The sequence below is a fragment of the Harpia harpyja genome, chromosome 7, assembly GCF_026419915.1.
Source record: "Harpia harpyja isolate bHarHar1 chromosome 7, bHarHar1 primary haplotype, whole genome shotgun sequence".
Lineage (NCBI taxonomy): Eukaryota > Metazoa > Chordata > Aves > Accipitriformes > Accipitridae > Harpia > Harpia harpyja.
Window position 1 is genome coordinate 1,590,685 of NC_068946.1, and position 15,932 is coordinate 1,606,616.

Genomic DNA, 15,932 nt, shown 5'->3' on the forward strand with positions numbered 1-15,932 from the left:
ATTCTTGTTTAGAGTTGCCTTATCATAATAATTGAATAATTACTGTAAATGAAAAGATGAGCTGGAGAATGTCCTATCTTCTTCTTTTCCTTTTCACATTTCTATTACAAAAATGCTTGGTGAACACAAAATTTTTTAATGAACATTTTCTTCTTTAAAAACAATTAAACCCAAAAATTTGACTGGAAGAGAATTTTTTTAATTGCTTCTGCAAGATCAAATAGGAGCTCACAACCATGTTAAGGGTTCTTAGGGTAACAACGCTTCTTTATACACACTGATCTCAAATGACCAAGAATTACATATAAAAAAAGTCTTTGTGCAAATATTGGCAGAACATAAATACCACTGTCTTCCCTCAGAACCAGATCACTTGGGGGCAGTCGCTGCAGAGATACTAACCAGGTCTATCAACCTGTGTGTCGCGGCCCTGAAAAAGTCACAGGGAATTCAGAAAACAACCATTTAAACTTTATAGTACCAATAATCTGTGGATGCTTCTGCCAACAAAGTCACGGAAAGCATCGCAGCCTATGAAATCAAGGCGAAATAAAATGCTGCCCAGTAGCTAATGCCATTGAAGGATCCTAAAAATGGCATTCCTTAACCCTATGAGGAAAAGGAAAGGTATATCCCCATCGCCGTCCTGAGCTGCCCAGCGCCCACCTCGGTCCCACGTTTCCCACCATTGGACAGGGCTGCGCCGGAGTTATGGAGAGGGGCAGGCCAGAGGAGGGTCTGGCAATTTTCTGGTACCTGTATTTGTTGGGGAACATCCTCTCACAGTCTTTGCACTCATAGACCTGTCCATCTCCAAGACCTTCTTGCTTGATCTCGTCGTTCAGGGTCTCGTACAGGGAGCTGACAGCGTTGCAGGCGTACTTCTTGTGTCGCCGCAGGTCCAGCTTTGACTGAAAAAGTTCATCACAGTCCTCGCAGCGAAACGTGTGCTCTTCTACAACAGACATAGAAGACGATTTTGACTTGTGGATCAGGAAGTTCAAGCAAGTCTAATTATTTTACCCAACGCTGGGCTTGTAAAGAAAACGTAATATTCTGTGAGGATCTGTCAAACAAGCGAACAAACTAAGAGGAAATTTGCAAGTGACAGGGGAGAGAAACCAAGGTAGGCTGTGCCAGCAGATTGCTTTCACTTTAAGCATCAAGAAAAAAAAATAAATCGCACAACCAGGAGAGATCTTGTTTTCTTTGTGTCCTGGCCTCTGCTGAGACATAGAGACCTATGAGAATTAGTAGATACACAAAACACTGGGGCTATTTTGGAGTACTGCGTTTGTCTGCAATGAGGTTTTTTGAAAATACGAATGAGCTTTTCCTCAAAAAGGGCTGCCAGGGAAAAAAGGAACAAACCACACTCATATAAAGACAGAGAGTGGGAAAAGCAAATTGCCACAGCACAAACCTGGAGAAGCTCCTTTCTAAGAAAATGTCTTTCTAATGTTATCCTCTTAACTCATCCCGCACAACTGCAGAAGCGCAGTGCGCCATCAAACCCGAGGAGTTCAAAACCGGAGTACCATGGAAGAAAGAAAAGGGAGGCAAATTCTTTGTTGTTGTGCCGGTTTGTTGTTTTTTTTTTTTTTTAAAAAAAAAAAAGATCTAATGCACATAATAAATTATTGTAGTCAAGGTCAAACAAATTAAAAAAAGGGCAGCTATTATTAAGTTTACAAGGCAGCATCCTGACTATAGTGCCAAGCCAAACAATCAGCTCAGAGCTGTAAATTTTCCAGGAGAACAACCTCTGCGAGGGAGTTGGGAGTCGGGATAGCTCCGGCTTTCTCCACCCGGCAGGCAGCTTGAAACAGAAGCTTTCCGGCCACCACTTAGTTCCCGGTGCAGCATTTCCCTGTCCTCCTCTACCCTCTTCCTCCGGACTCCGGGGCTCTCTTTCGTATTAAGTTCTATTCTCTTCTTCTGATAACTTTACTTTCGAAAGGAAAGCTTGTGGTAAAATGCATAAGCTCAGAAGGAAGAGTGGAAATACCCTAAGAGATGCAGCCAAAAGCCAATGTCGTGATGGAGTGATCCATCCCCGGGCGCCGGGGAAAGGGGACGGCGGGGGAAGATGCGGGCGGCACTCGCATCTTCGTGGCTGCTTCTCTGCCTGGAGCCGTTTTCAGAAGCTGCAATCTTACGGCAAACCCCCACGCACTTGTTTGCCCAAAGTTTTGCACAATGACTACCACTTAGACCGTGCTTTAAGGCCTGAGATTGTGTTTTATATAAATCAGGGTTACTTTTGTTCAAAGTGTGACACGAGTACAAGCACAAGCGCAGGCAGTGTCACACCCAGTGACCGCCGCTTCCCTGCCTGCACTCGGGCAGTAATCTCCTTTCTCTCAATACAGCCTATTTAAACTCAGGCTGTGGTTTTCGACCTGTGCCCCTGCACGCTGGGGAGTCTGCGACTTGCTTCTGCGGTGACTAAGACAGACAAGATCCCATAAGCTGTTACAGCAAGCTATGTAGGCAGATGAAACCCAAAGTGCTCCACACCTACACAGAAAGTATCGACATGCCCACAAACTGGAAAAAGTCAAACACAGCTAAAAAAGAAAATATCACCGAGACACCGTCAGCGAAGCCTTGCTATTTATCCAAGCAGCATGTCTAGTGGTACTATACCCCGTTTACACACGGAATGAATAAAACGCAGAGATGCTATAGGATTTCCTGAAGTGGAGAAGAGAGGGATGTCAAAAGAAATAAAATCCAGCAGGTCAACATCTTCCTTTGGAGGGGGGAAAGGGATTTTCACTAAAAAAGGAGACCTAAGGGAAGAAAATACCCATATCTTTCCCACTTCAACTAGTTTTGACAGATCGCATACTCTGAAATTGCTATCAGCAGCAGCCTCACAGTGAAGTGGATCAGGCCCTGCTCTGCTCCTTAGAGAAATTCTGTTTACTAGCATTTTGTAGAACAGTCCCAATGTGTGTCTCATGTGTTTTTTGTCTCTGGGGAGGGGAACCTGGAAAGCAGGATATAAAAAAGTACCTAGCAGTATCGAGAGACTGTGTACAACTTACCATTAAAAGAATCCAAACTACTTTTTAGGGCTAGGGGGGAAGAATTGTGGTATCGTGACATGTCTTGTTACTGCATTTTACTTGTAACAACAGCATGAAGCATACAATGTTACCTAGCAAAATTTAAGATTTCATCTGCACATGTTTATGGACCGAAAACATTCTTAGCATGAAAGCAGCAAGTGAGAGGGGGGCAAGGGCTGTGATTAGGTGTGTTTAGGTACCTTTTCGCTCACCCCACGTCCATAACTCGGGTGAGAAGAGAGAAGCCTGACAGCATCAAGTGTCCTGAACGCACGCACTGCATGGGCTGAGGTAATAATCTCGTCGTGCCGCCTCTCCTCATTATTAACGAATTCCCGTTAGCTCTGAAACAAGCGTTTATCTGCTACAACGTTCAGTTTTCATAGTCTCAGACGTCAAGCTGTACTCAAAAGTGTCACTAGCACTAATAAACATGACCTTACTTTTGTTCTGTTTCGACTCCCAGAGACGTACGTGGGATAGAAGTTCATCTGACTCATGCAGTCCACTGAACTGTGGAGTAACAGGATAAATCCCTCACTAACTCCAGATAACGTGGAACTGCTCTGGCAAGGTGTCCATCTACCTCAGAATTCACCCTGCAACTCAAACGTTTCTCCTCTTTGCTCTTTTGTAAATACAGTGATGGCTCAAGGTGACAGGGCTTTTTTGTAGAAGCGACTGAAAGCCCTCCGGACTGGGAACCCCCAGGTACCTTCACCTCTTAAGAAGCTCCTACGAAACTCCCAGCATCTCTCAAGCTCAAACTGGCAATTCCCCAGACCTGAAAACTTGGAATGGAGGAAACAGATTTTTTTTTTTTTTTCCTTTTCTTTTTTTGACTTCAGATAAAATGCATCAAAATATCTTCTGCCAATCCAAACTAAATTCCTCCTACTTCAGCTTGAGATATACACGATTAATAGTGTCTTATTTCACCCAAACTATCTGCTGGGAACCAGAAATCCACTTCGAGTTTGGAAAACTAACCCTGGAGAATAATTTACTACATACCTGGCTAAAGAGGGACAACTCGCAAGCACCCCCTCCCACAGTATACAACCTGATAGAGCACTACCTGTTGTTATCAAGAAGAGTAACATGTTTTTGTCCTTCCTATGAGATTGCAGAGCAGACAGACAGATAGCCTCAGTAGTAACTGTTAGAGAAGAGATTTTGCTTCTAATTCTCCTCACTCTCTGTCAGCAGAATTACACATCTCACACAAATTACACACAATGATCCGCAGTCGGCAGAAGCTGGCTGAGCTACGCTTACACAAGCGGAGGAGCTGCCCCTATCAGACTTCTATTAAGAAACGTGAGAAACAAGACAGCTCAGCTGAGGCATGTGGATTTTTTGCTTTTGCATTTGCATACTTTCAGAGCTACACAGATTTTACAGCTCTAGCCCTTGCATGTCACTAAGTTGAAAAAAAAACCTGCCTATATTGTACAGGCTCGTGCTTCAGTAACAGCAACGTTCCTCTTCCATCATCAAACACAACAGCTTTTTCGTAGGTAGAAAAGATGGATGATAAGAAAAGAAATGCATGCGCTTCAGAATATTTGGGTTTGGAAAAATAAATTTTTGTTTAAAAGAAGAATTAAAGAACTGACAAAAACATGATTAAAAGCCTTGTAGTCACGTGTCATGCATGTTGCCACTGCTTGCAAATACTATTTGGATGCTCAGACAGGTTAAACAGAGGAAGAACTGGCTGGCTGGTAGAGTAGCTGATTATATCATATCAATACGCAACACCCATTCCTCCGGCGTTCCCGTTTTGAGCTTTAGAAGCTTAGAGATCAGACTTCTCAATAAATACCGCTGCAGGGAAAGGAACTGACCTGTAGACTAAGGGCCAGACCATCACCCCGCAAAAATTAAGCCTAAGTAACAAAGGAGGCTCAGGACTGAACTAATAAGACCTGGTATCTATTTTGTGTCTTTGTATCAGACACCCAGTTTGTAGACTTCAGGTTCATTAAAGTGTTTTTTTTCCTTCTTTAAGCACCAAAAGTAAAAATACTGCCCTTCAAAACAAGTTCTCATTAAAGTTTTCTTCTTTCTTTAAGCACCGCAAATGAAAATACTGCCCTTCTAAAAAGGTTACTCCTTCAGTATCTTACAGGGAGAAGGGGATAAAAAGAAAAGAAAAATCCAGCTACAAAAAAATTGCTGCCTGTTCTCTATGTCTTGTTTGTCAAATCTATGGTTATATGTGCCTATCTTAAGTTCCATCAGTAACACTCAGGACAAAGCAGGAATGTAACAGAAAAATAAATCAGTGCCTAATAGCTTTCAGAGAAACCAAGGGGAACACAATTATGTGGCATCTACATGCTAATCTACCAGACTTGAATCTCAAAGGAGTTCAAGTGCCCTACTCAAAATTCCTGCAGTGATAAGGGGTCTGCTGTGTTTGGCTGGGGTTTGGATAAAAGATTTTTATGATAATTATCTTTGTGTGGAACAATTTTGCATTTTCTTTCTTGTTAAATCAGAATCAAAACGGGGGTGCGAGGCAGCGGGAAGATAGCATTACTGAAAGTAAAAAGTATTAAGAAGTCAAATATTTAATGTCGGCCTATTATAATTTGAAAGCAATTATGTGGCAAAAGCACTAGACGTTACCAGGAAGATACAGATAAATGTTACATAATGACAAAGATGGAAAACAAGGAGCACTTTTTGCTTGTTCAAATAAAAGCCTATCAGAAACAGAAATGCAAAACAGTGGTGAGTTTTCTTTCTGATTTCTCCCTGGCATCAAAAAAAAAAAAAAAAGCTATGTGTTACTCCGCCATTGTGAGTACAGAAACTATTCATCTCTGTCTGTTGGTCTCAAGAAAATTATCAACTTTTGGGGGGAGAACACTGAAAAAATAATCCCAGACCTGACATCTCAGTGAGACAGCAGCTACCGCACTGCCTGTTCATCCACTTCACCCACGGACCTTCCGCAAAAGAGCTTTCAGCAGCACTAATCCTCAAACTAGCAATTTTTTCAGAAGTAATTCAAACTAATTGTGCATATCGTATGTACACTCTTAAAGAGTTTCACTGCGAATTTGAATCTGAAAACTATATTCATACACAGGTAAAAGAAAACAAATGCATTGTAGGATGTCCAGGTGAGACGACTCAAATGTCACCGATTAATTATGTAGAACAGTATTTCCAACTAACAGTTTAAAAACGACTGGTAGATGAGAATATATTTCTAGAAAATAGTCATCAAACAATAATGTGAAACTTGCAACAGGCTGCACATTCAATGAATGAACAGAAAAAGACATAAGTAATATGCCCTAATAATCTCTTCACTTGAGAAAATTCATGTACCTTTTACATCATTCTCTAACTTTCACTGTCACCACATGTCAAGGAAACTAAGAGCCCTAGAAAACAGAGCAGAACTTTGCCAGTCCAGACTGATCTTTGTTTCATTTCAGGATCACAGTGTACTTCACATGAGGTTAGGTTTCTGCAATGCTCTGTTACGATAGGGTTTTGTACTCATCTCGGGACTTGCAAACAACCGTTTTAAAGTAAGAATCTGTACCATTTTTGATTACTCTAGGTACGTCTGTGCTGCTGCCTTGTTTTTATAATATTTTGGGGAATGGTGTAGCACATCTTTCCTAGTTTTCCTAAGAGATCACTTCCACTGCACAAGGTGTTTGTATTGACAGGCTCTGTCACTCGCAGTGAAAGAGGTGGGATACCAAACGTTAGTCAGAGTCTCAGATGAACGTTGAGAAAAGCACTCTAACAAAGGGAAAAAAAATCCTGGTGACACTCTCAGGTTGCTGGAATATTTCAGGCCACGTGTCCCGCTAACCTGCTCTCCTGTCGCTGACAAGAGCCAGCAACAGCTACTACAGAGAAGCATGCAAGGACCCTGCCAAGAGCAGGTGAGCAGCAACCTGTCCCCAGGGAATGACACCTCCTAACCGCCTTGCAACGGCCTCTTCCCAAACCCCTGAATCAGATCTGTAATCTTACCGTAGGAATTCTGGCTGCTCTTACTCTGCAGTACCACACATTTCTGTTCTTTGGGAAACTACAACTGAACCCAAAGCTTCCAACAGTCTAACAGAATGACAAGCAGAAAGCTCCGTGCTGCTTCTTACTAAAACGGTAAGTACTTTATAGCCACCTTTGTGCACCATGAAGAAGGAAGGAGGACTCGAAAGTCTTCTCTTGTCTTTCTCTTTTCCCATCCCTCTCTACACGTCCTCTTGAATTTCACATAGCACCTTTCTGGTGTAGGAAGAGAATCAAAAAACCTTAGCGCATTGCTCCTTGCCCTAGCTTACCAGAAAACGCCCACTTAACCTGGAAAGCATCACGGTCTTTTAGACAGTCTGTGTGATGATTGAACTTCAGTAATTAACAGCAAGAGATTTAGAGGAAAATGGTGATGTTACTACACGAAGAAGTCAACAAGGCTTAGCCTTTCAGGTTGCTCCACACGCAATACATGGTCAAGGAAACTTCTCCCTCTGTGAGCCTATTTGAGCTATGCACCTTGTCCGGTAATACCAACTCACTGCAAGGCAGGAGAGACATTGCAGTAATAAAAAAGTGACCTTTCTTTTAAAAATAATCACGCTTTTGGCCTTTGCTGCATCACTGCAGGGTTTCAGAGGTGTCTATATTCTAGCAATAATAATTCAAGCAATGACTCTTCCATCCTCTGCCTGGATCCCCCTTTTCCATGTAACCTCAAGCTCTAAAGACCAGTGTTTTGCAAGCCTTGGAATGGTTTGGCCCATTTTCATTACACCCAAAGAAACACGGTGACCCTGGGGATTAAAAAGGCACCTCCCATCATATTCAAAACCGCAATGTTCCTCAAAGAGAAGAAGCAAAGAGAATTTGCATGCCTTGAGGTTAATAAAAACTCGCTCGCTATCGTTGACTAAGACAGCTACTCTCACCAGAGAAAGAGTGAAATGAAGCATAAAATATTAACAGTTACAGAAGGGGCAGGTACCGGATCAGGTTTTCGTCCCAGTTCAGCACTAACTGAGGTTCTCAACATTCCTAGGTTTGCTGGGGAGAAGTGCAAAAAGGTCCTATCTAGCAAAACGAGGCCTTACCTTCCATGCTGGGCGCCATGTTCCCAAGTGAATAACCACCTTCCTTCAAATACACCAAGAGCTCTTCTCCTGGCTCAATTTCTTTAATAACTTTATAATAGATCTGGGAATCAGAAACAAAAATTGAGAGACATGTTAAATATGCAAAGACTTGCATTTTACATTTTAACCAATAACTCAAATTACTCCAGCTAATAGGGGAGGCTGTCACTTGATTTGTGTGATAATTGCTGCTGAGAGCTCTTTTTTTCTGCCTTTATTTTACACTATGTGTGTCAGCATTTCACGCGGCTTGGGCAATAAAGTAGTATTTACGGTAACAGCCTCTCTCGTTCAAATGACACAAAATCTCCCCATTGTTTTCCCTACCTCCTGTAAGCTTCGTGTATTTGTTATAGCGAAGGGAAGATTAAACTGATGGAATTGACGCATTTAAGTCTCTGCTTCTCTAAGCTGAAATCGGCCTGATGATTAGAGAGCTGAATTAGCATGCCTTCGTAGAATTATTTGGTAGATTACTCTCACCTAGAGCCTGAGGACCTGACCCCTAGAGACAAGATCTGAACCATTCCAGGTGAGCGGTTTATCCCCATTCAGAGTTCCTGTCTAAGCCCAGAACCTGGACCTTCCGGAATGTACCGCATACAGCACCGTTCACCTACCGTACCTTTGCCATTACACCGGAGGACAGACCCAGAAGCAGAAACGGACTTCAGACACGGGCAGAGACCACATACCAGCCGTGCGCCCCATTCACATTGCCATTTAAAGTGCGTAGACCACAGTTCAAAGGATACCTAGGCCTTACGCTGGTTTCCTGACCCCAAATGAGTTCTCGCACTCTAAGGATGCATTTCTTGCAAAATATTACAATGAGAAAGAACCCCCCTTTATCCAAGGTGCAACGAAGCGTAACGTTGCAAGGCATCGACATATTAGCGTGCGTGTCCATACACACGACACGCTCATCTTTGCTGTTCTACCCCCAAACCAGACACCATGGCAGTACATCCAGTGACAACTGGGTTACGTGCCAGTGGACCCCAACGGCCTCATTCCTTCTGACAAGACGGCAGAGTTCGCGGGGAGGAGCGGAGAGCTGACAGTGGCTTATTTGTATCGGCAGGCAGAGAGCTTGCCGGTTCCCTGTAACGACTGATGACTAAATCGTATTCACAGTCGAACCCTGCTCGTGGGTACCACGCAATGTGGTGGCTGGGGCAGCTCTGGGCATGGAGAGCGAGCCCAGTAACTGCAACCGGGAGGGCATTTCGTGAAGACCTCCGCAAGGAAAACCGCGGAAAACGGCGGCAGAAGGAAATCAACAGCAGGACGGGAGTTCGCGTGACCGGCAAAGAGGAGGATCAGAACTACACGAAATCCAAGAGACTCGGTGTCTCCCATATGTTTTCCAAATTTGTGGAATACGCCGGATCCTGTCCTCTTCTAGCAAGAGCACCGTGGGAACTCAACAGATAATAGTAACTGCAAAGTTTTATTAGTGCTGCCTTTAACAGCACCACATGAAACTCTTTTTCAGGACAGCGACTACAATTTACCCAGAACGATTCCCTAAGCGAGCTGCCGCTCGGTCCCTGCCGGTCTACCGTGCGGAGGGAAGGCAGGCACAGAACTCCACAACGCCAGCGTGGGCTGCGGTAACGGTGCCACTGCGATGCCTGTTTTCTTCCCGGCGCCTCCTTTCCTCCTCCTTTCCTTCCTTCCTTCGCAGGGAAGCGGGAGGAAGGAAGGAGGGAAGCCTCGGGCCCCCGAGCCCGCCGGGAGCAGCAGGTGCCCGGCCCCCCCCCGGGGCTTCGCCCGCTGCCTCCCCCGAGCCGAAGCCGCCCGGGGTGGCGGCGAGCTGCGGCCTCGCTCGCTCCGGCTGCCGCTCACAACTTCTCCCGCAGCCTCTGAGCTGGGGAACCTCCCCCGACAGACTAACGCTCCCTGCGTTAAGTAAAAAAACAGCGATCTCTCCCAGAAACCGTCTTCCCTCCGCTTACGGCCCCCTACCCCGAGCCCCCGGGCAGGGCAGGGTGCGGGCTTCTCCGACGGCGGACAGCCCCGGACCCGGCGAAAACCGGCGCTGCCGCCGCGACGCCACTCGCGGGCATCCACGGCGAAGGCGGCGGCCCCCCCCCCCCCCCCCCCCGTGTCCCAGCAGGGGGCAGGCTCCGCCCGCCGACGGCGCTGACACCCGTGGGGCCGGTCCCGGCGGAGCGGAGCGGGTCCAGGCAGGGAAAGGACCGGGGGTGGGGGGGGACGACGACACACACGGGACGCCTGACCTGTCTGCTCCCGGCGAGGCGAGGCGGCTCCGGGGCGTCGCGGCGATAGTAAGGCGTCCCCCGCGGGCCGGCCGGTTCGTCCTGCCGGCTCGGAGCCTCCCTCGGCGGGCGCGGGGAAGGGAGGTGGCCGCGCCGATCAAAGGGAAGGGAAGTCGGGGCTGGAACGGCGGCGGCCGCCGGTTCCCGCCCGGGCTGGGGGGGGGCTGCGGCAGCCCGGCGGCAGCGCCCGGGGTCCGGGCTGGAGAGAGCGGCGATCGCCATCGGCGAGGGAAGGGAAAGGAAGGGAAGGGAAGGAAGACGGCCCCCGCTTACTGCGGGGCGGCCTTTACAAGACCCTTTTGGTAAAATACGGTCAGCACCACGTGTTCCATCTCGGCAGCTGCCTCCGCTTCTCCTCGCCGAAGCGTGCTCCCGACCTCCCCGCAACGCCATCCGCAAATTGGACCCTCTTGCGCGGCCCCCGCTCTTGGGTGCAAACAGGCCAAGGCCGCCCCGCGGAAAAGGCCCTGGAATCCCTCCGTGGGAACTCCGAAGCGGCAGCGGTGGCACGGCCGCAAACCCAAACGCTTAAGAAGAGAAATGAAATGCAACTGCTTGCGATAGGCAAGATGTCCCCACCTGCCCAGACGCCCGCCCTTCCGCGTGCCAGAATCCTTGGCGTAATTCTCATCGTCACTTCCCACCGGTTTGTGGCCGGGGTTTCCGCCGAAGACGCATCTCGGCCTCATCCCGCGTGCCATCCAGCCGATACACAACCAGAAAAAGTGAACCCGGGCAGCTGGAAGGAGCCGAGCATCTCGCTGTGCAGCGCTTTGAGATCCTCAGCCGAACAATCCCGAGCAGCGCAAAACGGGCAGCAAGATGCCTGCTTAGGTATAAACATAAGGAGGTGAACGTATTTCCGAGAGACTGCACTTAACTCTTTGACGCGGCTCGGATAGTTCATTTCTGTGGATCCCCCTGCAAACTACAAGTGGTATAAAACTCCCCTTTTCTCTCATTTTTTTTTTTCATTTGCACCTCAGCCCTCTTTCCTGCCTGCTTGTTCAACGAGAAGAGCCTTTCCCAGGACTAAACCACCCTGAGTTTAATGGCAAACCTGCCCAAAAAAACCAAAACAAAGACTAGGAATAAGCACAGAGCTTAGGGCTTGACTCGGAAAAACAGAACTCAGAATGTGCCGTCACTGGCAGCTAGCTAAGAGAAAAAAGAAAAGAACTCAAAATAGCTACTAACAGACATTTCTCTTTCAGCTAGTAACCCAAAACCAAATCAGCACTAAAATACAAACCACAATCTAAAAGGTTACTATGCCTAGTTCATAGATACATTCACAAATTTTACATTGGGAAAATCCTTCAGAATTATAGTACTAAATTAATTACAATACCAAATGGCTAATGTTGCCCCTGTATCCCAGTCAGTAACTCCTTTCTTCTCCTGTTTGTTCTCAGAACAAAGTAGCCTCCTGTATATAAAAACACGTCTGTTACAGTCTTTCAAGAAATATAGTACCAGCTCCATTAATGATTAGGGAAAAGTTGGATTCTGCTGGAGTCACATTAATTTCATCAAACATTTCATTATAATAATTAACTTCATCTTGCAATCATGCTACTGATGGTCGGAATTAATTAAAACTACTGCTGTGTGTCCTTTCCTTTTTTATTTGTTGTGCGCCGAAAAAGATCAGGTTTACTAATCCATCAGAACGTTTACATTCATAAATCATTTATGTTCATCATTTATATTAAAATTCCACACACCATTATTTCTTCTTTCTCACAACAAAAGGGGCACCTCTCCTAATTACCAGCCAGTTTTATCTACCACAAAATAGTTAACAATATAACTAGGGTTTGGGTAGTGCTCTCACAGATGATTGAAAGTACTACATTTCTTGATTTTTATCAAAATTATTCTAGGCACGGGGCACTAAAGAAAGAAGAAAAAAAAGGAAAGCAAAAAAACCCCAGAGGAATCCTTTTCCCGTCTGGGCTTGATATACAGATCTGCTCTGTAACTGCTTCTGTGGATGTAAACTCGGTGTAATAGAAAGCTGGCTCCAGCTATAACATTTTGCAGCATATAACCAAGCAATTTGGTACAATTACTGAAAGTATCGATAATGCAGAACCGCGACACGCAATCACATTCTGGGGCTGATCTCACTCAGAGCAGAGCACAAAGTAATCAAAGCTGTACATCTTTTCTCCCAGAAAAAGTGTTCTTGAGACAGACACGGCTCAGAAACAATGCGGTAATTGTTTAACTGTTTCCAATATCAAGGCAATAGGTGGAGATGAAACACGTCAAGTGAGAAAAGTACGTCCGCGTATTACCTCATTATTTAGGGATCTTTCATAAGAAACAGCACTGTTTACCTGCTGGATGAGTTATGTCTACTATTTATCTTCGCCTCATTGCTGCAACGCGTTTGTACTTTGGGGGAAAAAGAGCATTAGAGAACTGAGAAAACAGCTGCAGTGTTTACCTAAAGATCAAAAACACACCCGCTAATTGCATCAGCGTGCAGCAGAAGTGACGGACAAAGACAATTCAAAATGAGCTAAAAAGCGGTTGCTTTCCATTCTTGTCTTGCAAATAGTTAACTACACTAGCAATCCAATGAAATAAGGAGGCAAATATTTCTCCCTACTGTTCGTCTAAGACAACTATCAGACCTATACATGTGTCTGGCTGGCTCAAGGAGGAGTGAACACGTAAAAGTTTGGCCTCGTGCATTTCTGGCCAGAATGGGGCTGCACATTTTGCTTTTGTTCAGATGTTTTCCTCCTTTGGAATCGCCTTCCCTTTGTTTCAACTGAGCCACATTGCTTTTTATTTCCTCTTTTTAAGGCGTTGTATTACATACCTAGGAATCCTGACCAGAGTCACTGAATACGTATGTAAAATACATACAAAAATCTCTATTATACACACACGTGTAAGACTGGCTTCTTAAACAGAGGCCCGATTTTTTCCATCACTGTAGCTCCTGTTAGTCCTTCTTTTTTCCAATATATGTAACACAAACAAAAGTGGCAGCTATCCTGAGAGCAAGCTCATGGCTATTACATTTATTACATATACTCTGTTTAATATTACAGTCTCCTGAATAAGAACAGCTAAACTGCTGAAGTATTTGCCCCATGAAGGCAGCAGTAGCAACATGAAAAAATCAAGCAGAAGTCATGTATCATTTTCCAGAGGCATTTAGCAAATCGTATCATTTTTCTACCATTCTTTTCCAGTCCTCCTTTAGAAACACAATTATCTCAGTCAATCAAGGATCTTCTATTTTTTTCAAATACCTATCAAAAACACATATATAGAGAAAACTGGCTAATGTTATTTTACATTTGGAAATTGGTTTCACAATTGAAAAATAGTTAATGAAATGTCTCAACTAATCTCTTTCTAAATAGCAGCATTTTAATCTGTAAATTGGGGAAAAAAAAACCCTTTCAGAGGTCCAGATTCTGCTGTCAAGTACTTCACTAAAAATCCAGGAAAATTCTCTGTACATTCCTGGGAATGTTCCCAAGTTACAGGACTGTAAAGAAGAGCAGAACGGGGGGGGGACGGGACAAAGCACCATCTCCCCATGTAAACATGTTTATTTTTTTCCTGAAAAGCAAATGGTTTTGATTAAAAGCTTGTCCTGGCTCTTATCATCACGATGCTGCTTAGTTATTTTGTGGGTAAACTTTTAATGCAAAAGCTTTGCTTTTCTTTACGTACTTACAAACAAACCCCAAATCCTTGCATGCCTACTGAACGGGAATGAGAAAGCCTTTCTCCCTCTTTTTTGAGTCCCTGTTATGGAAAAAAAAAAGTACCCTGCTAGCCACATGAAATTAAATAAAGTTAAACCCAGCAGCGTTAGGAGATAGGACTAGGTAGAAATCAGCAATGCTTAGTCACTCTGAAAATTTATAACATGTTTCCGGCTTTAGGAGTCACTCTCGTAAGGGCCTGAGATCTCTCTCTGCTTTCTGAGACCTCTCCTTTCTCTCACGCAGGATGCTCAGAGCACTGGCACCCAGCAGAATCTCCCCTCGAACAAACCGTGCGTGGGGCTTTGTGCACAAGAAGGAAAGTTTGAAGTCGACGCAACTTTAGTTTTCTAAATATATCCCACAGGGAAAATGAGAGGATTCATTTTTAAAGCATACAATGGCCCTGGCCACAAACATACACTTCTGCGAGGAATCCAGCTCAATCCCCTTGACTTCAGTGAAGCAATCACATGAACAAAACTGCTCACACTCAGCGGTATCCGCAGGAAGACGATCCGTAGCACACCCCCCTGCTTTTTATTAGTATGGAACTCGCACCGACATCAGCTAAATAAAAAGTAATGAAGTGTAAAAACATTTTGTACCCTCCAACTAGGTCTAACTACGGTATCTTTGAAAATGTATGCCACTTTTGCTTTGGTATTTAGCAGTCCAGTGTTTCTTAGGACCAGGATGAAGGACTTGATTTTGCAATCTAGTAATTTTATTTTGAGTGCCTAAGAGTTCCAATACAGGGGGTTTGTATCCAAAAGGCCCCTTGGCTACTTCTGAATTATGAATTTGCTGAGTTTGATGAGAACAGGGATCAGCTCGCAGACATACATGCTTATGGACTGTTTGACATTTTTCTCTTCTATTTATATTTGCATCTTACTCTCTTAGTTTTCGTGACCACCAAGTACACTCACAGCCACCTTTATCCTTTGAATCTTCACAATCCAAAAGAATTGTTATCAGTTTTAATAAAAGAAGTAACCACCAACTAACGCCAGAATCTTTCCAGGAGAGAAAGTAGTGAGACTTGGTTTTGTGTAGCAGCAATGTGAGAGAAAACTTGGAACGAACAGGAAATTCCAGAACAAACATGGTTAAATTGTCTCCTCTATAAATAATAATACAAGACTCCACAAAGGTTTTAATGTGCCACTGATTGCTGTAAATACTGCCGCCGTTCAAATGAGTCCATAGGCTGTCATAATCAATAGCTTAGGAAATAGTATATCCTTACTCTGACTTTGCTCCTCCCCCCCAAAGCATCCAGTGCCTCTAGTTATCAATCACCATCATCTGCTGCTTTTTACACTGGATTTTTTCATTCCCACCAGCTGGCCTGACCTAAGACTCTTCAATCTTTCCGGAAAGAAGGCTGAGGGGGAGAAAACATTTTGCTTTGCTACTGTTTCGTTATATTCTGCACCTTTTTATTTTCTTCCTCCTGCAGAAGCATTTGCTTGCTACCACTCCCTTTTATGTGACTTTTAGTAAATGTATTTATTAAGAAGTTGTAAAAGAGTGGTCATTACAGAGAAAAAAATAAAGAAAAGATGAGCGTGTATGATAAACAGCTGTTCTTTCCAATCAGATTGCTGCATGTGCTAAAAATATGCACAACCAAAAATCTCCAGATGAGGGACAAGGACAGAAGGACATGCA

At 44.6% G+C, this 15,932-nt stretch overlaps 1 protein-coding gene across 3 annotated transcripts in view; it reads right to left on the reverse strand.

Moving 5' to 3' along the window:
- The window catches only part of PRDM16 (PR/SET domain 16), a 343,965-nt gene that overhangs the window by 33,849 nt on the left and 294,184 nt on the right, over nucleotides 1–15,932 (reverse strand). For all 3 annotated transcript variants that reach the window (XM_052793070.1, XM_052793069.1, XM_052793068.1), the window contains exons 5-6: nucleotides 8,189–8,291; nucleotides 757–955 (exon numbers count right to left, since the gene is read on the reverse strand). In XM_052793070.1, coding sequence (XP_052649030.1) covers nucleotides 757–955; nucleotides 8,189–8,291 — 302 coding nt within the window. The remainder of the gene's footprint in view (nucleotides 1–756; nucleotides 956–8,188; nucleotides 8,292–15,932) is intronic.